Source organism: Pygocentrus nattereri, chromosome 28, assembly GCF_015220715.1.
Source record: "Pygocentrus nattereri isolate fPygNat1 chromosome 28, fPygNat1.pri, whole genome shotgun sequence".
NCBI lineage: Eukaryota > Metazoa > Chordata > Actinopteri > Characiformes > Serrasalmidae > Pygocentrus > Pygocentrus nattereri.
This window is the reverse complement of record NC_051238.1, coordinates 25,709,345-25,732,574: the sequence shown is the minus strand read 5'-3', so window position 1 is coordinate 25,732,574 and position 23,230 is coordinate 25,709,345. Positions and strand designations below refer to the sequence as shown.

The 23,230-nt window shown below is 39.3% G+C and overlaps 1 protein-coding gene across 6 annotated transcripts in view; it reads right to left on the bottom strand.

Moving 5' to 3' along the window:
* Nucleotides 1-226: 226 nt before the first annotated feature.
* The window catches only part of uckl1a (uridine-cytidine kinase 1-like 1a), a 26,331-nt gene continuing 3,327 nt past the window's right edge, over nt 227-23,230 (bottom strand). For 2 of the 6 annotated variants that reach the window (XM_017714740.2, XM_017714739.2), the window contains exons 2-15: nt 20,697-20,881; nt 17,948-18,054; nt 16,754-16,924; nt 16,180-16,251; nt 15,790-15,979; nt 14,491-14,552; nt 13,078-13,094; nt 11,480-11,578; nt 10,487-10,580; nt 10,139-10,201; nt 7,603-7,725; nt 5,869-5,976; nt 5,076-5,232; nt 227-4,010 (exon numbers count right to left, since the gene is read on the bottom strand). In XM_017714740.2, coding sequence (XP_017570229.1) covers nt 3,928-4,010; nt 5,076-5,232; nt 5,869-5,976; nt 7,603-7,725; nt 10,139-10,201; nt 10,487-10,580; nt 11,480-11,578; nt 13,078-13,094; nt 14,491-14,552; nt 15,790-15,979; nt 16,180-16,251; nt 16,754-16,924; nt 17,948-18,054; nt 20,697-20,881 — 1,531 coding nt within the window. In that variant the 3' untranslated portion in view covers nt 227-3,927. Of the gene's footprint in view, nt 4,011-5,075; nt 5,233-5,868; nt 5,977-7,602; nt 7,726-10,138; nt 10,202-10,486; nt 10,581-11,479; nt 11,579-13,077; nt 13,095-14,490; nt 14,553-15,789; nt 15,980-16,179; nt 16,252-16,346; nt 16,726-16,753; nt 16,925-17,947; nt 18,055-20,696; nt 20,882-23,230 lie in introns of those variants that run through there. The other 4 variants (XM_037535766.1, XM_017714742.2, XM_017714741.2 and 1 more) reach the window with 3 other exon arrangements.

Genomic DNA, 23,230 nt, shown 5'->3' with positions numbered 1-23,230 from the left:
ACTGCTGCCTCTGCATGTTTAATCCGGCAGGCTGAAGTACAGTGTGTGCAGATTTTGAACAGTCCTTTGTGCCCTATTTACACAACCCTCTGATGTTTGTGGTAGGCTTAGTTTATGATGGTTCTTCATGGGTTCTTTAGTAATGGTTCTATGAATTCTACATAGAACCATTTGGATACTTAAATGCTCTGCATGTGGTTGTGTGTAGACCGTTTTTTGAACACGGTTCTCTATGGCACCAAAAAGAGTTCTTACATTGTTAAAATCTCCATACCACTTTCAAAAAAAGTCATCGGTACAGAACCATACAAGGGTTCTAAATAGAACCATTGCCTTTGATAGACACGCCTTTAAGGACCATCTTTTGTCGAGTATATGTGGGGCTGGTCATGACCTACACCTGTTTGTACTAGTCATTACTAATCGATCACATGTTCTACTAATCACATCCATGTGCTGTTTCAGCTTTTACATTCCAAACTTTCCTGACATCTGAAATGAAATTTGAACAAGTAAAATTATTACAAATACTAAATAAACCATGTAAAAAACGAAATTCTACCACATCGAAACTCAACTTTTAATAGCATGAATTAGGGCTGGGTAACATGGTGATTATGATAAAAATGTCACAGTCGACGTTTCTGTGTTAGTACTTCGTTAGTTCTTACAGAACTAGTGCAGATTTGGTGTTCGGCAAACACTGAGTCAGTCATTGTCTTCAGCTTCTGATGTTTTTGAACGTGGTACTGCCGGCTCCGTCAGACTTACCAAATCAGATCAACTAAATACTGAGATGCATGCTGTGTATCATGACGGTGCTGCAAACGTATGTATGAATTCTGTTTTAGCTTAAAAAGACTTCAGTTTGCTCCAGTTACATTTCATGGCTTTTCCAGTTGACGTAATGGCACGCACATCTTTATCAGTATGAAAGATTTTAACAAGTGCTCATCATTTTTTCCCTAGTTATTACAAGTTCCAGTTGAATTTTTACTGAAAATCTGAACAATTTCATCAGGGAACAGAATTCATCAGGGTAGTAAGCGACTTTGGACGCTACCTCATACGGGTTTGTTCATTATTGTGTGACAGCAGGTTCTGCCACATAAACAATATAATGGTCAGGCCACCAATCCAGCACAGATATGGACTAACAAGTGCTTTTGGGGCTGATACTGATACAGGCCGATACTTAGTGTACGTACTGTATGTTCGTTTTCAAAACTTCACGTTTTTGTTTTTTTTTCAGACTTTGTGTAAATAGGCCTTTTGTCCTGTAGTCAAAAGGTCTGTGTTCCCCTCTAGCATTTGAACAAGGAACTGCAGGGTCTTGGGACCAGGGAGCCTTCTGCAGGGCTCCAGCAATCCTTAAATATGGATCATATGTTGTACATCACTGATCAGCTCTCCAGATCGGCTAAGAAACATATCCGAAACACAGCCAATCGATGGTTCCATCTCTGTGTAAGTGCATGCATGAGAAGAGCTTACACTTACAACAGGTTTGAAGAGAGATCTGTGAAGATGCTGCCATTGTAACTGGGCTTTTCAAACCAAATAACGTTGCATTATGGGTATCTCCTATCCTCTAAGGTTTGATGATTGTACACTGCCTCGAACTGCATTGCACACTACTGCACTGCATTGGTTGATTGTTTGAGAGCACAGAACCCTGAAATAGTGCCCCATACAGTAAATAGGGCACAGTTTTGGACACAGCTCAGACATCAGACCAGCTTTTTTAAAACCACGATCATCCCATCTACGCCACTTAGGCCTTGTTTGCTGTACTGCCTTCACACATTTGAGTCACAGCTTAATTAATGCCTTGCTGAGCAATCATGTTCTGGTGTTAAGTCCAACAGGTTTGTGCTTTGCCAAGTAAAGACAGCGCGAGTTGTCAAACAGACTCTTTTCCAAGTACGGCTGTGTTACTAGGAGAATTTGGCTGCTGGTAGGTGTTTATTTGTTTGTTGTAGCCATCAGAGCCAATGAGGACAGACGTCCTGCTGCTTCACTTTTATCGTGACTCTCGTTCTCACTCCCTTTCTCTCCACCTTTTTTCCTACCTCTACGTCTATGTGCAACCTCTCTTTTCAGAGCTTGATGCTGTCAAATCTAACTTCACTGGAACATGCTTCTTTTCATTTAGGACGGATCGTGATTGTGGGCCCTTGAGCTGAATGCCTGTTATGACCTGTAAGCCAATCACAGCATTAATTCCTAAAGAACTGTTTCTCTGGCCCTTTCTGCATCAGTGATGTGTGAGGTTTGACTCAAGGCCTGCTTTTGATTTCTCATTGCTACAGACTGCAAAAATAGCTTATATTACTTCAGCATTCTGCACAGTATACTTTCCTCATGAACTCTACACATCAACCCTCAACTGGGCTTTACAGCTCTACAGCTCCCCCGTAGTTTATGCCACAGCTCCTTGGTAACTGCCTTAAACAGCGAGAGAGATATACTGCCACCTGGTGGTGAGGATCCTTAAACGTGGCTTTAACAGAAGCCCTCAAATGCTCCATCAAACTGTGGGGACTGACCAATGTGCTCCACTTTCTCCTGAGTGGAGACAGGTTGACATATTAAATACACCCAGTTACAATGTTAAAGCCAGTATTTAGACTACAAAGCCTTATGTATTTATGTCTGTGACAGACACAGAAACAAGAGAGAAGGTTAAAGGTTTGTTTTCTTCTGTCAAAAATTCTGCATAATAAAATAAGATGTAAATGCTCCTTCAGAGTGGATTCGTGTGAAAGCTGTTTAATGCCTCTGCAAGCTCCCTCACTCAAAGCTCTTACATTCTATTGTTAACCATATGTTGCCTGAGGCGTGCGTCATTGTGTTATGATACTATGCGAGGTTTTGGTCTGCGACATATTTTTTTAAAACATATTAATGCTGGAGAGGTACTTGCAGGACATTGCATTACATGTACTTTTGTACATTTTAATATTTTTATTACTGCTTATTTGCTGAGTTTAACTTATTGGGGAAAAGAAATCAAATGTGGCCTGTACAACAGTGCATTTTATTTTCCCAGGAATTTAAACTCAGCAAATAAATAAAAATTGTGTGGTAAATTCCAGATGCCACATTTAAGTGTGTTCCCTCTAAAGTATAACTTATTTTCACTTGACAGAGGGTCGAACATTTTACACTGTCAACATTACATTCAGAATTCAGGAGATGTGCAGGTTCACTGGTCATTTCAATAAAATGTCTATGTTTGCACTCTAGACATTGCAGCCCGTTTCCTATCAACGCCGCTATAAAGAAATCAGAGTCAGTTTCTCTGCAATGCAGTATTTCAAATCAAACCACTCTGTTTACATCTCACCAACCAAATTATGCAGTAATTTAAAAAAACTGGTGGAGTTCCTCTTAAACAGCATTAAGCTTCGTCTAAAGATTATGATATTCAACAACTGAACAGATAAATGGTTCCTGCCATTTTACTAAAAACAAACCAAACCAGGTCAAAAAACACGAGTACATCTCATTCACATGAGGTAAAGTCTTAGTTCCTGTCTTGAAAAATCTACCCTACCTCCTTTAATTCTTGACAAAAGGGTCATTATTTGGTTAATTACTGTTTAGGTATGATGTTTCATAAAATAATCCATGTGGAAGACGATGCTTAAACACCTCAGGAGGGTCTTCAGTACTCAAAATACAGGCCCATTCTCGCTCTCGCTCATCATCTAACCCACTTATTCTCCTGGGTTGTGGGGTTGCTGGAGCCTATCCCAGCTCCCATTCCCATTCTGGCTGGCAGAACCCTAAATCTGTAATATAAGCCAAACTGTCCTTGTCAATTAACAGGACATGTATTAGGAAAATAGTTAAAGTGGATCTGGAATAATGTGTCCAGTATAAAGTGTCCAGTCCTTGCAACAGTACAAACACAGCTGTACATCAGCAGCTGGGCAGTTCTTGGTCCTCTTCATCACTCCATGACGAAGGGGCATCTGTTCCAAAGTAGCGATCTCCAAAGTCCCCTATTAGAGACAGAAAACACACACACACACACATTTAATACAACTCACTTTGTACTGTTTCAATCTATTTTGCAGAGCAGACACAATTCAGTTTATCGCACCAGTTCAATTAGAAAGTGTCATTACAAGAGAATTTGTATGTATTATACTGCAGAGTGAATTACAAAGGATCAAGTAGGTAATCATCCTCTGCAATCATGCAGTGCGCTTACAGGAGGGTAGGACAGTGAGTTTGATGTTACTGTGATTGGTGGAGCAGAGGGAAATAACAGAGGGCTGATGTTCTAAGCCTGTTGCCCCAGTTTTAGATGTAAATTGGACGCATTCTACTCAGGTGTTATGTACGAAACAGGTGCACGAGCCTAAGCAAGCAATTTATGGGTTGAATTTGTGGTAAAATGCAAGATTATGCCTTCCCCATATGTGTTTGAGGCAGGGGACTCAAAATGCATGCTCAAAAAGTAGGGGGAGATATTACACATGGGTCAGATTTCTGCTCAATTACTGAAGTTTTATCAACTTGGCAGGTTTTGCATTCATTTTCCTCTGTCTCTTATCAGCATTAGAGTTTAAAATGGTGTGTTGTTGAGACGCTTTCTTTAACAATAGTAGATTAGACCGAAGTCCACACGCTGAAAGAATGTTTCACATTAGAGCATTGTTTAAACTCTCAGGACCAGATGTCGGAATGAATTGTCCAATAAAGCAGATGCAGTTTGAGCACGCCGTTTTACGTTACTGTTCAAACTCTGTTTTCTTAAAATAACACCCCTAGAGAATGTTTTGGTGAGAAATATTTTTATTTATAAACACCGCTATTACTGAACTTTGATTTTCGGTTTTGTCTCAAACTTGTAAAGGCTTCATTATTTCACTGGGCCTTTAATCCCTGCACCTCACAAGTGAGCAGTTAATGGGTGGGACTATGCACAGTTTTCATGATATGTTGCAGTCTTAGTAAACTGAACTTTAAATTTAGGCCCATTGTGGTCACATATTGCAGATGCACATTTTGCACCATGCCTGCGCTTGTACATACATATAGCCCTGAAACGGCCGACTCACCTATCCCTGGAATGACATGGAGGAAGTCGTCCAGACTCTTGTCCACCGCAGTGGTAATAATTTTAACACGAGGGAAAGCATAGGCCACAGAGTGGACCCCCAGCTCAGCCATCAGCAGAGACACTAAAAGGATATTTTCCTCTTGAACATCGTGATCCTGCAGAAACGAATCAAGGAGCATGGTAAGCACAATAATAGGCTACACTCACTGGCCACTTTATAAAGTACACCTACCACAAGGATGCACTTTGTAGGTATACAGTTACTGGCTACAGCTCATCTGTTGTACAATTCACACACTTAACCCATTTATCATTTATGTTATGAAAAGGGACCACCATGGGATCACCACTGTCCAGACATTAATTGGGGTGTGAAGTATTCTCATAACAGCAGTGACACCAACATGGCAGTGCATCAATGCTGGGGTTTTTACCACATTGTCATTGCTCCGTTGAGCCCAATCTGACAACAAAAATAGCCAATAGTATCTTATCTCTTAGCCTACAAGATATAGAGTAGGTGTTTCTATTAAAGTGGCCAATAATTCATGTGTTTTTGAAAAACACGGTATTGTGTTGTCCCTGAAACATTCATTCCAGCACAGCACTCAATGGTCCAACACCCAAATAATATCTCTTTCCATTGGTGGAATCATTAGCAGGGCAGCGCCACCTGGGGCAGTGGGGGATTAAGTGCCTTGTCCAAGAGTACAACCAAGTATACCCAACCAGTCCTGGGATTATTCCCTGTAATAGCTTTACTGACCAGGGCTCCTGGTCACTCTACATACCAACAGCACTCTGATAGCCATCATGGCCGCTGCTCCTGTGGACACAGTGCTGTCCATCAGAATCACGTGGTCCTCACTGATGTCTTTGGGCAGCCGCAGGTAGTGCAGCTAAATGGAGGAGACGGGCCGAGGAAGCCAGAGGAAAATGAGGAAGAGGAGAACATAGAGATGCTGTTACCAAGGAAACAAAGTGAGGAAGAGACGAGCTGCAGTCACCAAAAAGAACACAAACTGAGGAGTCAGGAGGCTCCTGTTGCCATGGAGATCAAGTCATGCAGACAGACAAAGAGGACAGGAGAGGTGTGAGGGGTGAAGAGAAATCTATGAAAAATGGTGATATCACTTTTCCATCATTTTTACTTCAACCTAGTAGGGTTGACAGTCCTGATATTAAATGAGGAGCAGAGCAGGCAAATGCTAACAAAAAGCTAAAAAGGAATCTAATTTAAAAAGACTTAAATCTAGACACCAAGCAACAATGAGCTTCACAAGATGTTCATCACTAATCCTGTCAACAAAAATGAAGGGTTTTAACCCCTTGAACTCCAAATGTATTATTCAGTAACTACTATGAAACTAAGATGTAAGATAATGCACGGTAGGAACCGAAGTGTACACCCACTTGAGTTTAAGTAAAATAGTGGTTAATCTGAAAAAGTTTGCTTTGGGGACAATTGTGCCCTACAGTACAGCACCCCTCAACAATGACTGTATTTAAAAGACACATTTTAGGCTAAAAATCCCAATATCATAAATCAATGTGTCCGGCATCAAACAGCATATTTGTAATATTCATAGACCACCACGCCATCACTGTGAAGAATTTGGACTCTAAAGTTTCTTTAGAACAGCACATTTCACATCACACCACTCTCAATGGCTTTGTTTACATCTTTTTCCATTTAATTATGCTGAAATTTTGAACATTTGGTGGGATTTCCCTCCAATTTCCATTCAGAATATGTATAGAAGTGGTTATTGCTAAGGTAGCAATGCAGGGGCACTGGTGCCTGCAGTGCCACTACCTTTCCTGAGTTCCAGGTTGGTCTGGATGAGTATCCTGCTAATGCGAACGTCCTTGCACACTGCTTTCAGAATAAGCTCCATAGTCTCACGTGTCTGTCTTGGCTAATTTTCCAGTGATGTCAAGCAAAAAGCCAAGTAGGTCTTGAAGGTTGGCCTTAAAATACTACTATTGCATACCTCCAATTAACACAAATGATGTCAGTTATCTTATCAGAAGCTTCTAAAGCCAGGAAATTGTCAACTTGGTGCATGTAAATTTCTGACCCACTGGGATTATTTGATATTTTGATATAATTATAACCCCTTCATATTTATAACCTGTTCATATTTATTCATAGTTCATAGTACTTTATAATTTCCCCCTTCATATTTATAACCTGTACATTCTTGTTTATAACCTGTATAACCCCCTTCATGTTCATACCCCCTCATATTCATACCCCCTGTATATACTGTACTTACTGTACATTGTAATGCACATATTTATATTTCTGCTAAGCACTTCTGGATGGATGCAAACTGCATCTCGTTGTTTTGTACCTGCGACATATGCAATGACAATAAAGTTGAATTCTATTCCATTCTATTCTAAAACTCTAAACATTTGTTTGCAAACACTTATTGGAAAAACTGTTTGTGTCATGTACAAAGTAGATATCCTGAATAACTCCGAAACAATTCTCCACTCAGAATATGTGCGTGCAGTACCTCTGGCTCTCCTGAGTCCAGGTTTGTCTGGATGAGTATCTTGCCGATGCGAACGTCTTTGCACACTGCTCTCAGAGCAGGCTCCATAGTCTCACCTGCCCGCAGGACAGACACACCTGTGATCTGACAGACAGAAACACATACACACACACAGCTCAAGGCTCTGCATGAGAGGAGGAAACTTACAGGGCATACAGACACTGGCCTCTGGACTCTGAAAGAAAGATGCTGTTAGCACCGAAGGACAGAGAGAGAGGAAGAGAGACAGAAGACAGAGGAAAAGGAATGAAAGAGGGAATACTAAGGGCATTTTCACACTTGTCCTAAATATACCCAAGGTCAAGTCTGGGTTTGTTCACAGGCTCGTTTTCACACCAGAGCATACTTTCAGAACTACTGATCGACTGCGTAATTGGTTGTCACTTACAACACTCAAACATGATGAAGAGCACTTTTATCATGCAAGAGCACTTGTGAACAACACATTTTAAAATCAATGTGAATCAGAATGAACTTTCCTTCCACACTGTGACACATTTCAAAGTGAAACACAATATCAGGAAGGCTCTCTGAAGTAGCTGAGAAGTTTTGCTTGATGACAGGTGGGGGTGGTGGGGGACTTGGCTTGTATTATTTATTGTTGTTCTTGAGGCCTTCATCCAATTCATATTGATTACAAATGACAGGAAAGCCATAATTTGGTCTTTTAAATGTAAAGATGTGATAAACTGTGCTTAAAGGGTCCATATCCTATAATTTTCTTGTATTATTTTTTTCCGTGAGGTCCACTTTTGGTGTTTTTATGTACAGTTTAAGTCACACTTTTACAGACACCTTAGCCACATTCATTTAAACCACGTTTTTACACATTCCCTGTCTCTCAGGTCTATTAGGATCAGTACTATATTTTATGAATGCGAAAAGTCGGAAAAACACTAGAGACAATGATTTATTTCAGATTTAATCCCAGAGACTCAGAAGTTCACATACACATGGTTGGCATTTGGTAGTACTCTCTTTAAATTGTGAACTGGTATAACTGAGTCAGGTTTGTTGGCCTCCTTGCCCATACATTTTCTATGGGACTGAGGTCAGGGCTTTGTGATGGCCACTTGATTGGCTTCACTTTACTCTCCTTAAGCCATTTTCCCGCATCTTTGGAAGTATGCTGTCCATTTGGAAGTCCCAAGCTTTAATTTCCTGGCTGATGTCTTGGTTGATTTCTTTTTTAATTTTCCCATAATGAAGAAAAGAGGCCTTGAAGGGAAAACGACTGCCACTGTACATCGCCTATTAACTCAAGTGATGTCAATTGGCCAATCAGAAACTTCTAAAGCTATGATATTGTTTTCTGAAATTTAAGTTATTTAAAGTTGTTTGTACGTTTGTATCTGTTTGTGCACACTTGTTGGATAAATTGCTAGTGTCATGTACAAAGTTGTTATCCTAAACAACTGTGGGGAATATAAACGTGAGTTTTAATGACTTTAATGACAACCTAAGTGTATGTAAACCTATTACTTCAGCTGTATTTCATAAATAGTTTTCCGGCTTCTTTTTATCCTTTAGAATTAAAGAGATTGGTTTTGTTACCATTCCTTTAAGGCTGATACATGTAAGGCCAAGTTTTCCATTGCAGTCCTGATTGCTCTACTCTGATTTTTTGCTCAGATCCAATCTTTCCAACTTGATGATTCCCATTCATGTAGATGAGTGACTTAAATCTGTCATTAATATAAATGAACGTATGTCCTGAAATGGTCCACGTGCGCACATCCCAATCAATAATGTCAAATTAATGAACAACCTGTATCATGAACAACAAATAAACAAATCAGCAGAGCGAGCCTTCTTAGCACTGATAATTACCACGGAACAGTTCTCAACTGTCCATTACGAGAGCAAGACAAACGTGACAAATGCTTTCGCAGCGTTTACTGGCCCTAATGTCAGGTTAGGTACTGCTGCCACTTTAACAAACACATGAATTCCAATCTGACTGTTCTCACTATGGTCACGTGGCCACAAACCATGACCTAGGACCACACAAAAGCAGATCACATCAGATTTGCGTGTCCACACAGCCCTGAAAACATCAGATCTGTGTTACATTAAGGCACAAATATTAAATCTGTCACTTCAACTTGGTAGCATACAACATAAGGTTCTCCTATTATTACAAGCTTGACATCATAACAACTGCAGAACCCTTTTTGGTGCTACATAGAACCATTTTCAGGAAGGTTCTATATAGAACCATATACAGCAAATTCTCCATCAATCTGAAAAACGATTTCACCATGCAGATAACCCTTTAACCATGCAAATGGTTCTTTGCGTGTTCAGGGTTGTATATAGAACCACTGGCTTTACTGAAGAACCCTTGAAGAACAAACTTTTTCAAAACTGGTTAAACACTTGACCAAACTTACTGACCTCTAAGTGCAACAGTGTTGAATCAAAAAAAGAAAAACTCAAGTGTGAAAACGCCCTAAGAGGCCAATGTACACACAAACACCTTCACACCTGCTCTTACCCCTTTCCCACTGAAAGTGCGTCCTTCATACTCATGACCTTGCGGAGTCTGCACCATACTCCTCTGTAGTGAAAAGAACCATTGTGCATTCTTGTCATCACATGCATCCATACGCTCTGCAGCAAAACTGCTGTATGGTATATTAATTAGAGTATGAAAAATGAATGAAACCAGGTCAGCAAAAGAGTAAGAGGAGATACAGCAGAAGAATACAAAGCTATAATTAGTGTTATGTACTGCAGAGATGGCTTTGATCTCACGAGCACCAGCAACATTTGCCGAAGGGGTTCCGAGTCTGTGAGCTAGTTGAGTTTGTGAACATCAGTACACACAGACACACAGACTCACCTTAGAAGGCAAGAATGACAAAGCGTGTTCAATCAGTAACCGCATCAGTCTCTTTGAATAGAAGATAAACTCGTCCCGACTGGTGTCTTTATTCCTACAAATTGAGGATGAGAAAGTTAAATAGAAAAAAGAGAATTCCACTTAATTTTTAAAAAATTTCAGCATAATTTAACTTTAATTATTACGATGTAAAAAAATGTGTATCAGAGTGGTTTCATGTAAAATGCACTGTACTAGAGATACATATCATGGAGAATTGCTCACAGTGGTGGTGATAGGAACCAGATGTCTGAAGTGTTTAATGCCTCTTAAAGCTTACTCTCATAACCTATAAATTAAATGGCTACAAATATACTGCCCAGTAGTCTACAGCACTGTGGTACAATGGTTGGAGTTAATATTGTGTTACTAATGAATGGAAATAATATTTTGCCATAGAACATCGTTTTTAAAGCACATTTACGGTGGAAAGGTATGTTCAGAATAGTCCCCCCACCCAAAAAAATGATTTAGATTATTATTTGCTATATTTTAATGCTAACAACAATACATATAAAAACTCAGAGGAGGTGGCACACTGGTGGATTTGGATAGCAAATAAAATCAGTATATTTTTGTAGCAGACATCACAACCCCTAATTCTTATCACCTTCACTGGTAAGAAAATCAGGTGATAAGTTTCTCTACAGTCGACCATTTTGCATCGGAACGATCGGAATTAATTTGTTTACATCTAGTTGATTGAATTTTGCAGATATTTTAAAAAAATTAATGGACTTCCCTTTTTACAGCAGAAACAGCTGTTTGCAAAAAAATTTTAACTCATCAAATAAACAGAAATTGTGCACTACAATTTGCAAAAAATGCAAAAATGTTTGTGTAAAATATGTCAACTTTTTTCACTCAGAAAAAAAAAAAAACATGTAATTTGATCTGGGAGTGTTCAAATTTTTGCATAGGACTGTATGTGTGACTCAGCAGATTGGCCCTGACCTGATGATGGTATGGAGACCTCGGACTTGCGGAGTGCTTTCCATCACACTGAGAGTCTGTGGGAGAGGCTGGGATTGGTGAGCCGAGGCCAGGAGTGCCCTGAGAATGAGAGAGAAGGGAGGGACAGAGAGAGAGAGAGAGAGAGAGAGAGAGAGAGAGAGAGAGAGAGAGAGCATGAAATTAATGAGGGAAATTGAATTAGCCATGTATCAGAGCACACTCCAACATTTTTCAACCTAATCTCCACTTGTCACATCAATAGTGCACAGTTGATTGCCATGAACACTAATTTCAATGTGTCTCTGGGTACTTAAAAGAACAGAAAACCAGCTGCCTCAAAACACACCGACAATATAAGCAATGGGGAAGTTGTTTAATTCTGTCATAAATACTTGTGTGAAACAAAATCAAACAAAAGTTAAAGTTTAATGTGTCAAATGTATATGACAAAACAAGTATTCTTTACATTTAAATGGGTTTTAGTTCTATCCTAAGTACAGGAGAATGCGTCAAAATTAGAGCTGTTAGCAATCAACATTACACTACAAATGCAGATACAGATTAAGCTAAATAATGCTTTTAAGGTAAATTACACAATTTTGTCAATATTTCGGCATGCATGATTCAATCAGTAAGATTTAGAGTAGTTTGATGAGAAATGTGCCGTTCTATAGAAACTCAGAGAAAACACACGTCTGCACATTGTAATGCATAATTATTGTCTATTTGCTGAATTTCACATATTTTAGGGGAAAAAAGCATAAAATGGAACCTGTGCAAAACGTACGGCACATTTTATAGCAAATAAATCGAAATTGTGCACTAAAAATTCCATAAAAATGACATATTTAAGTTTGTTCTTTATAGAGGATGTGCTAACTTACTTTAACGTAGAACATCAACAAAATGCGTCATTTAGGATGTTCACACACATTTGACTGCATTTGTGCTGTAGCATCACCACCGCTGGCTCCTATCAACACCACCAGCAAGTTTCTGTACAACGTACCATTTCAAATCAAACCATTCTGAATGTTTAGACTGAATTATGCAGGTTTTTTGTTTTTTGAGAAAAAAGGAATTTCCCTTTAAACCTCTAGAACAATAACTGTGCAGAGAAATGACAGAGGAGCATCTGTGAAGGATGTGAAGACTGGAACAGAGGACAGAACTCTGCTACAGGATCTGTGCGGTTTTCCTCAGGGTGTGAGCAGCTTGCTTTCTTATGAAAGCACGCAGACACAAACAGCTCTGGTGCTCTCTGCAGTGTCGGCTCTGGGGAGAGCATTTGACAGCTCATCTGAGGTGTTGTGGCAGTGTTACTAAACGCTTTACAGCTCGGCGGCTGACCTCTGTCTTAACAGCTACAGGTAGAGAGAAAATCAAAAAGCTTGCTGTCTCTCCGTGTAGCACTAACAGATGATAATGATGGGACAAACAGCCACAAAGACTCTCCTGGGACCACAGGACTACTCAAGGATGCATAATGCTTACAGGGAGAATGGCAGACACCCGGCAACAGGATAACAGGATAACATGAAGTCATGGATTAATGGGGATCCATTAAAGGAGTTAAATTGGGAAGTTAAATACTTTACCTGACACTGAGCTCTCGCTGCTCAGTTAAAGAGAGAAAGACGACAGATACCGAAGAGAGAAGAAACACTGAGTGAATACATACAGAGAAGCAGCGGCAGTGAGGACAACTGTCTTTTATCATTTTGGTAAGACGTATGACGGCATATTTCGAATCTTGAGCTTTGATCAGAGTGATCAGTACTGGCCAGGAAGAAGGGTTAGAAAATATGACGTTATCATTACCAAATACATCACAATACCTATTTGGTGGTTAGTTAGTGTAGTGGTTAACACCTTAGCCTTCTACACTGTAGACTGGGGTTTAATCCCCGCACCAGGGCAGCTCCCTACACTATACCAATAAGGGTCCTTGGGCAAGACTCCTAACACCGCCTTGGCCTCCCTGTGTAAAATGATCAAATTGTAAGTCGCTCTGGATAAGAGCGTCAGCCAAATGCCGTAAATGTAAATATATGCTTTTCTGAGTATTTTATGGATATCAGCACTACTTCTAAAACACCGAACAAATTCATACACTGCATCATGAAATTGACCAATCCATGCTCGGCCAAAAAATACATCCCTTCCAAAGTCACTGTTGGTCACCATTGACAAAAAAGCCCAAAATGTTTGGGTTGAATGGTTGGATTCGTTTTTTGCTATCGTTCTATGAAGCTTGCCCAACCTTCCCACAGGTGCTATGAAAGAAATGCACTTGTGGGTGGAACATGCCACCAGACCAAATACAGAGGGCTTCTAAGCAACAACAATCAGAGTAAATGCATAAACTACTGTAAGCAGTCAGTGTGATCAGTGTAAGTGCATAAACTACATAATAAAAAGCAGCTGACTACATCAGCTCATTATTTAATCACATTTTATTAATGTTAATAATTCTTTGATTTTTTCCATCTTAAATGGTTGATTTACATGTTTAATTAAAAATCATTCAGCCTTTCATGCCTTTTTCAGTGAGCACAAGAACATTTTGTATTGTTCACAAACCTCAAAGAACAGAGAAAGAGCATATGGTGACACGTATTGTGTCAAGAAAAATATATTTTTTATATTTTTGCCATACTGTCCACCCACCCTTTTTCACAATAAAAGTTTTTTTTATATTATATTGCTATTCACCACCAAACACTGATTGTGTGCCATGTCTCGGATGGTGCTACATATTTTTTGGAGAATGTGGTCACGTCGAGAACATTAAACATGTAATTAAACAGAGTTATGGTTTGTCATAAAACACCCATTGTTCCCATTCCTTTATCTGACCCATTCCTTTATCTGACCCATTCCTTTATCAGACACCTGTGTGCACCCAAATGCACCTTCTTCTGTGAAAGGTAGATGGTGCTGTTTCTGCATCCTACTGCTTTCTGGATTTGTACTCAAATGTGCTCTATAGGGATGAATGTTAGTCATACCTCTTCCAGCTGGCTGTGAACATGTTGCACAATCAGGTCAATGGCCACCATGTTTCCCCCACCTGCAAGCGGGTGATTGAGTGTGGTGTAAGAGAAAGAATGAGAGAGACAAAATTAGGGTAATGTCCTGATATCTTTTTCAGACTGTTGCAAGCAACGCATGCAATACTTGCTGGCTGCCTTGTAGTTGTCACTGTTATATTAAAACTTCATATCTCATTCCTGACAAATTAACTGGAAGAAACAGTCCAAAATTACTTGGACTAAAATCTTGTTACTTTACCATTAGCGGTGTCACAGTTAGTGCATTAATAATGCATTAATAGCACATCAATAAGGCATTAATGCAATAATTTATAAGCACCACTCATTTTTTAAACGCTGTAAACATGTAAACTATTCGCAATTCCAGCCCGAAGCTGCCTGAAGTTTCTGTAGCCTCTCAGTCAAATACAGCTTTTAAACGTTCTACTGGCGGCTCACTTGACAAACAAAATACATGGTGGACTACCAGTAATATCGAGGAGACTATGCCAGAAAGGGCTTGTGGGAGAACTTTGGATAAATCAACAGCCCACAAACTAATGAAAACAACAGCACGTGAAAATCTACAGTTCCCCTCAAAACAAGACGTAATGTAGTGCTATTGAAGTGAGAGGGCTGCAGTCATGGAGAAGTTACTGGATACGCTGTTATACTGCATCCACTTCAGTTATTGTTCTCCCCGTGTTCAAGTGATTTTATTTTCAGGATGAAGTTAATACTTTATGATGAAGCTTATTTTGACCAATCATATAGCTATAACAAAATTAACTGCTTTTTAAATGGAAAAAAAAAAAAAATTATTTAATTATTTGAATCATTTACCAGTTCATCAAAGTTAATAATGGTTTGTCCTTCTCCTATAAAGTTTGTTTCAAATATACACGGTTTAATAATAATAAAAATAATAATAAAAATAATAATAAATGTCATCATCTTCATCATCTTTACAGAGGTTGATCTTTCAGTCTGCTTTATAGACAGGTGACAAAGCTTAACAGTAATAAAAGAAAGCAATTTAAAATCATATAAGACAGTGATACAAATCAAATTAAAGAGATAAATATCAAGAAACAGAGTTTTAATTATACACTAACATAGATGGATATGTGTTTGCAAAAGGCCAGTATCTGCAGATCTAAGATCACATGCAGATATTCTGTAATATAAGTAGGTGAGGGAATGATAGAAATCGACAATATTTATCAGTTGAGAATCTATATCATGTGACAATGACAGTGTGAACACATAGCTCACCTCGTGGCACCACAATGTCTGCCAGCCTCATGGTGGGTTCAATGTACTGCTCGAAGGCCGGCTTCACAAATTTATTATATTGCTTGATGACGCCCTCAATGTCCCTTCCACGCTCAGAAATGTCTCTCTTTAGCCTCCGTACCAGCCGGATATCCGAGTCTGTGTCCACAAAGATCTTCATGTCCAGGAGCTGCGGGATAACAGTAAATCACAACATGGGTGAAAGGTAAGTATTAGAAGATCCTGCTCTGAGGACACACTGTAGATCATAATGTCGATGCAAACAGCACAACAGAGCTAGAAAATCGTTCAGCACTTCTTAAATAAAACGCAATCTTTTCATCCGTCTTTTTTGTCTGTATTTTCAGCAACAAACTTAAAACATCATACCTGCAAAAGCTCTTTATCAGCAAAAGCCATAATCCCTTCGAAGATGATGACACTGGCCCCATAGACATTTTTCTAGGAATGACAAGGAGTTAGGAGAGACTCTTCATCCAAAGATGATTTCTGCCATTGTATATAATGTAATAATCATTATAATCACTAAAAGTCACCTGTGTAAAAGTACAGTCCATTAGACAAAACCAATGATTGTCCCACTACCCTTGTTAAAGAACAAAAGCCGAAGGAAAGAGTTGCACATGAGTTTGCCCAACAGCTCTCCAATCTCCAGTTAACAGTAATTGACATGTCATTTGCATGGTTGCATAAAAAGTCTCTCATTTTACTTTACACAAGCACCACTTGCAAATAATTGCATCCTAAAACCTACTGACTCATGTTCCAGTAAGAAAGTTTCTTTGACACTATCACATTTTCTTTAATGTTAAACGTGTTCATCCAATAAACATCTTTAAAAAAAACACTTGTAAGGTCACATACTGCAGAAAGGCGTAATGTTTGTGGTGCAAATTAGTCCTAAAGTCCTGATTTCAGTACTTTGTCTGTCTGGCACACTCACCCATTCCTTCTGTCGTCCATGCGTGGTGAAGTCATACACTGGGATCTTCACACTCTTGCCTTGTTTGAGTTTCCTGAGCGTGGTCACTAGAAGTTGGAAGTCGAAAGCTCCTGGGTGGTCAAAGTTATAGTCATTACTAGCAGCTAGAGCTTGCTCTTCTGGAGAAAGAACCTGGAGACAACAAGGCAGGAAATAATCCAAATCAGACATCAAAGCAAAGCTCAAAAGCTTCTACTGCTACATATCTTCTATTGTGGTGTGTCTCACTGTGACAGTTAAAGATTGGACATCCACAGAACTCTCATCAGGAAATATCTGTTATTGGCTAAGATGATCAAAACACAGAGGAGACATTCTCCTATAGTATCAATATCGCACCGGTTAATATTGCATTAATAATAATTAACAAGCGAGTAAGTACAACATTGTTCAGAAGAGACCAACTTTAATTTATTCATTTCCAGTCAAAAAAATAGTAAATAGTTTTTAAAATATGATTTCTCTATCAGATATGAAAAAATCATGCTCTGTCCTCCTTCCAATGTAAGAAGACGACTCAACACCATTGATCTGAAAGGATGTGTAGCTGTCAAAAAGCTCTTACTGAGAAAAAGGAGTACACAAATAAGAAGGAAGGCCTCAACATCAATAAACGTGTTTGAGGTTACTTGAATTGTAATAAGCAGGAAATGCAACCAACTTCTAAGACTGAACTTTGGAAGTATGAAAAAACATCCCTGCGGATTTCTTTGAAAAAAGACGAAAAAATGAACAGCAAGCCTCCCAACAAAAATGGAAGCTGTAATAAGGGCAAAAGGTGGACAAACTAAATAACGTTTGAAGCTACATGATACAGGTGCCATTTAGTGCCGTCTGAGTTCAGATGACATTGTAATATTAAAATTTGTGCAGAAAAGTTTTTAATGAAATATTTTATGTCAAACTTGTAAATATGCAAATCTTGACAGCGTTTATCACACAAAGAATAGTCCACACTATTTAACTGGAAAAAAGTACAGCGAGTAAGTTGTGGGATGTTGATCCAGAGATAAAGGAGGACAACAGATTATAAGGACTTTTCAGATGCACTTGACCTATAGGATTAACTTTACAAAGAGGGAAGGTATAGGAGAGTGGCTAAGTGTGGCTCATTCAGAAGAAACACACACATGCACACACAAACACTTAGCTCACCTTGTAGAAAGAGTCCATGGATAAGAGAACCACCCAAGGAACATCCAGAGCCTCTATGATCTTATTAGCCACTGTGGTCTTTCCTGATGCACTGCCTCCACACAAGCCTATACCAAGGAAAGGCAGTATGAGATTACCTTATAGTATGCCTGGCACCGACAGTCTGCAGAACTGGCTACATTAGGCATGATTATTGTAAAATCCTCCAGAATAATTACACTGAAAGCATTTAGCCTAATATAATAAAATCCTTATAAATACAGAACATGTTAGTTCCATCAGTGCTTCTAAATTCAGTCTATGAGTTTTGTTTTATTTTATTGCCTAGTAGAACTGCACGATACAGACAAAACACAACAATTAAATGCCTACATAATGCAATTGAGTTACGCCTTAAAATAATCTGGTGAACCTCTGATGTACATTAGCGGCATTTGGCTGACGCTCTTATCCAGAGCGACTTACAATTTGATCATTTTACACAGGGAGGCCAAGGTGGTGTTAGGAGTCTTGCCCAAGGACTCTTATTGGTATAGTGTAGGGTGTTTGCCCAGGTCGGGATTGAACCCCAGTCTACAGTGTAGAAGGCAGAGGTGTTAACCACTACACTAACCAACCACCAACAGATGTAACTGGGTGACAAAAGCACACTGCATTATTTTGACCAAAATTATTTACGTTTGTTGGTTGGTTCAAATGAAGAGGTTCACATATAGCCTAGTGTTAAAAAACATCCTGTTACATTTTAGAGGGCTCATTCTTACAATAAATCTCTCTGCAGCATCATTATAGCATAATAACATGATAATAATTGACCAACTCTATACTATGCAGCCCTACCGTTAGCTTGTGCTACCTTAGATTTTGCATACTCAAATCTTTTTCATTCACAGTATCATCAAATAACCGACCCGGGCATGAAAATGGTAGGGAAAACAGTAAAATGTTATGCGTTAATATATCCGATATTTTTCTGATGAGCCAGAACATTATGACCACTCCCAGATTAAGCAAATAACATTCATTACACTGTAAAACTGGCATATGTCAAAGTCTGGGATATATTAGATGGTAAGCAAACATACTCATCATTCTCATACTCGACATGTTGGATGCAGATCTCAATTTGATTGAGCAAGAAGTCCAAACCATGCGCCAAATATCACAGGGCAGAGGTCTTGGATGGTCCATGCCTCTATGGGTCGGACCTGCTTTGCTGGCACTTGGATGTCCAACAGCATATTAGACATGCGGTCATAAAGTTTTGGTTCATCAGTGTATACAGAATTTTAAGATGCAGATGTTGTGATTATCAAGATGTGGAACAGCAAGGATGAGAAATTGGCTCTCATAATTTTAGTACCTAGTAAAAAGGCTTTCACTAGAAATTGGTTAAAACCAGACCCACCTACTGTTAACGAATAGATGGATGTAATAAATGATATTTATATAATGGAAAAGTTCTCCGCCTCCCTCAAAATGCAAAAGGCATTGTTTAACCAGATATGTGCAAAATAGACTGAGTATGTAAAATCCCTATATATATAAAAGGCCATTTTTTTCCTGCTGAATTGAACAATATGTGAAAGTGTTTTGTGCAATGTAAGTTCTTTAGTATGTAAGCTCCTTTTATTATGTTCTGCTGTAAATAGTCTGTTTTAAAGGAACATATTCCCAAAATACTGGAAAAGCTGTATCATATACCAGACTTTGTGTACTGAGGATTTCATTGTATACTCACTTTTCTATATGTTAAGGTTACATTTCTGCAATTTATCAATGTATTTCTGTGAAACTAAACAGCAATTTCCTTATAAAAATATAAATAATGGACAGAATTTCTCGGAACAGCCAAGCGGCGGAGGGTGTCCAGTATGGTGGCCTCAGGATTTCACATCTGCTTTTTGCGGATGATGTGATCCTGTTGGCGTTATCAGGCCAGGACCTCCAGCTCTCTCTGCACCAGTTTGCAGCCGAGTGTGAAGCGGCTGGGATGAAAATCAGCACCTCTAAATCTGAGACCATGGTCCTCAGTCGGAAAAGGGTGGAATGCTCTGTCCAGGTTGAGAGTGAATTCTTGCCCCTGATGGAGGAGTTTAAATATCTCAGGCTTTTGTTCATGAGTGAAGGAAGGATGGAGCGAGAGGTTGACAGGCGGATTGGTGCGGCGTCTGCAGTAATGCGGACCCTAAACCGTCCGTCATGGTGAAGAGAGAGCTGAGCCTGTCAATTTACCGGTCAATCTCCCTAGGGAGGTGTTCCACACATGTCCAATGGGCAAAAAGACCCAGGACATGTCTTGGGAACGCCTCGGTATCCCTCCGGAAGAGCTGGAGGAGGTGGCGGGGGAGAGGGAGGCCTGGGCCTCTTTGCTTAGGCTGCTGCCCCCCGCGACCCAGACCCGGATAAACGGTTGAGGATGGATGGATGGATGGAAATATAAATAAAAAAATGAAAAAGAAATTGATTAAATGTGGCTAGATTAGGATTACAGAGAAATGAAATATGTTTTGGAGAGGGTATCAGATGCAGCATAATTAATGAAATGGGGGCATTTTAGTGGGTAGCCCAGTGTAAAGAGTGTAAAAATTTGGTCATCATTTATTGGTCTGAATTATCAATCAGTCCAATACCAGTAAGTGATATGATACCATTATGACACCGATATTATGACGCAGAAAGTGGTTGTGTTTGCACAACGCTTGATCACTGCAGCACAGACTCAGACGGACTTTCCTCCCTTTCGTACCAATGACGAAGGCTTCTTTGGACTGTGTTCCATGCTCGTTGTACCAGGGTGGCCTGCCAGCAGTATAGATGGTGCGGGTGCCTGTGCGCAGTAGCGGTGGCTCTGTCTTACCCAGAGTGGTGCTCTTCCTGCGAGGGTAGTTGACTGGGGGGAGGAGCCTGTCCAGAGAGTCCTCCCCACTGCCACTGCAATACAAACAGCAGCAGCAGTCCATTAGTAAGTGGAAGTGGATCAGTAAGTAGAGAGTTGTATGTCTGGGAGATCACAATTGTGAATAATAGCACATTTTGGATCTGCAAACTTCTCTGGTGGACAAGCAACGTACATGCAACGTGAGGAAGAGCATTTTGTAACATTGGTTGTGTTTCAGACCCCTTCCCCTTCATGAAAATGATGAAAGTGGACAAAATAAAAGAACTCATTCAAAATATGGCAAACAACGTGTCTTCCAAACTAAATGATCTATTATTGCCAACATATTTTCCTCAGTATAATGATTTTGCATTTAAGACCCAAACATTAAGCTGCACCATCGTTTTTTAATACTGTGCATCTGACATTAACGTAAAAAACATATGACATCATCTGAAAAACCCTGCAAAATACAACCCGACACATCAGATTTTTAAATCACATCACTATTTCAGACTTTACAGTGTGACTTTACATGGTGACAGCATATTTTATTTTTCCTCCTGACTCAGTAATGTAAATAACATTAGTATAAAATCATGGACAACGATGTAACATCATTATCCATCATTTTATACAAATGTTATTTACAGAAATAAATAGAAAAAGACGAAAATGCAAGCTGCACAAATATTTCAACCTAAATCTATATTTACAAAACACAGCCCAGACAAATTACATAAGAGGAGGTGATGTCTGGATGTGCACTATGACCTTGGGTTGATCGCAACATGTCTTTGTCCTTGTTTACAATTCAAAGCAAGTGAAGTCGATAGGTTAGATAAGAAGGTGCAGAGAGGAACCCACACGCAAAGCTATTTTAGTGTCAGGTAAAAAAAGCTTGTGAAATAATTTAGTTCATCCTACGTTCAACCTCCACTCCAAGTAATTAAGGCCTCAATCAGCTGAATGGAGCAGCTGGAATACCAAGGACAGAAATTAATTAAAGCTTTAGAGGTAAATATATGGCACGGTATAAATACACCATATGCCTGGAAATAGATGATCAAACCAAGAGTTACAGAACACAGATAATAACTTTACCTAATACGCAGCTCAAAGTATGATAAAGGAACAACAGGAGAAATGTCGTTTAAATAAAATGTAATAAATAATAATAATAAAAATTAAAAATCGTTTAAACGTTAAATACATTTACAGAATATTGTACAGAAAATGGGGGTGTTTTTTAAAAGCCTTTCATGGTGGAAGGCTACATGCAGGGTGTTGTAACAGTCAATAGTGCACCAAAGCACAATTAGACTTAGACAAACTTTGCCATTCAAATGTACACAGCACAGTGCGCATTAGAACGACATTACACTGCACTGCCTCAGAGCAGATCAGAGCAGATCGGGGGGAATACAATGTAGTGCATATGTAAACATATGTATATCAACAGATAATTACATTTTAAATAAGTATACATATCAAATCAAATCAAATCAAATTTATTTGTAGCGCTTTTTACAACGGATGTTGTCACAAAGCAGCTTTACAGGATTTCAGAAAAGACAAAGTTTTAACAGGACTGTAAGAATGTACAGAATGTACAGAAACCCCCCCGGTGGGCAAGCCAGGGGCAACAGTGGCAAGGAAAAACTCCCTCAGAACTGAGGAAGAAACCTTGGGAGGAACCAGGCTCACCAGGGGGGACCCGTCCTCCTCTGGTCAGACTACCTACAAGTGATACATACAAGAGAACGTGTTGCACTGGAGCATTACTTTTCAAATGTACTATAATTGATCGTTATTAGATATCAACTCTCAGAAGACACTGAAGGTAGGTAGATTATTATAATCAAGTTTGCAATTTTAATTAAGATTTTTTTTTCTTAAGGTTACATTTTTAAGGACACTGACAAGAAATAAGGACCCGTTTATGCCGTCTCCAATCTATCGTACTAGACATGGCAGAAGAGTCGAAGCTGGGTATTTCCATCATCGTATAACTTGGTGAAACATGTCCAGTCAGGAACCTTCAAGGCTTTGGACCTGACGGAGAGAAACTCCTGCAGACATTATTAAGGTGCGCACAAGGAACACTATCTTTGTTAAACCTACCCAGTGGCACTGTGTTCAGTTCTGTTTCCATCCAAGTCTACAATGTAGTAGTTTTGATTTGAGCTCTCACACCCATCACTCTCTCTTTTTATAGCTCTCTCTCTTTTCCTCTCTCTCTTAGCTCCCTCACTCCCTCTCCTCTCAAAGGTTCAGCCTGCTGGTTTCTTTCTCTAACCCTTGGCCTTAGGTAAGTGTTTATGTGTGAGATTAAGTGTGTTGGTGTGAATGTGATAACCTAATTATTTTTTCTTTTCATTTTTATCCATTCTTTTAGTTGT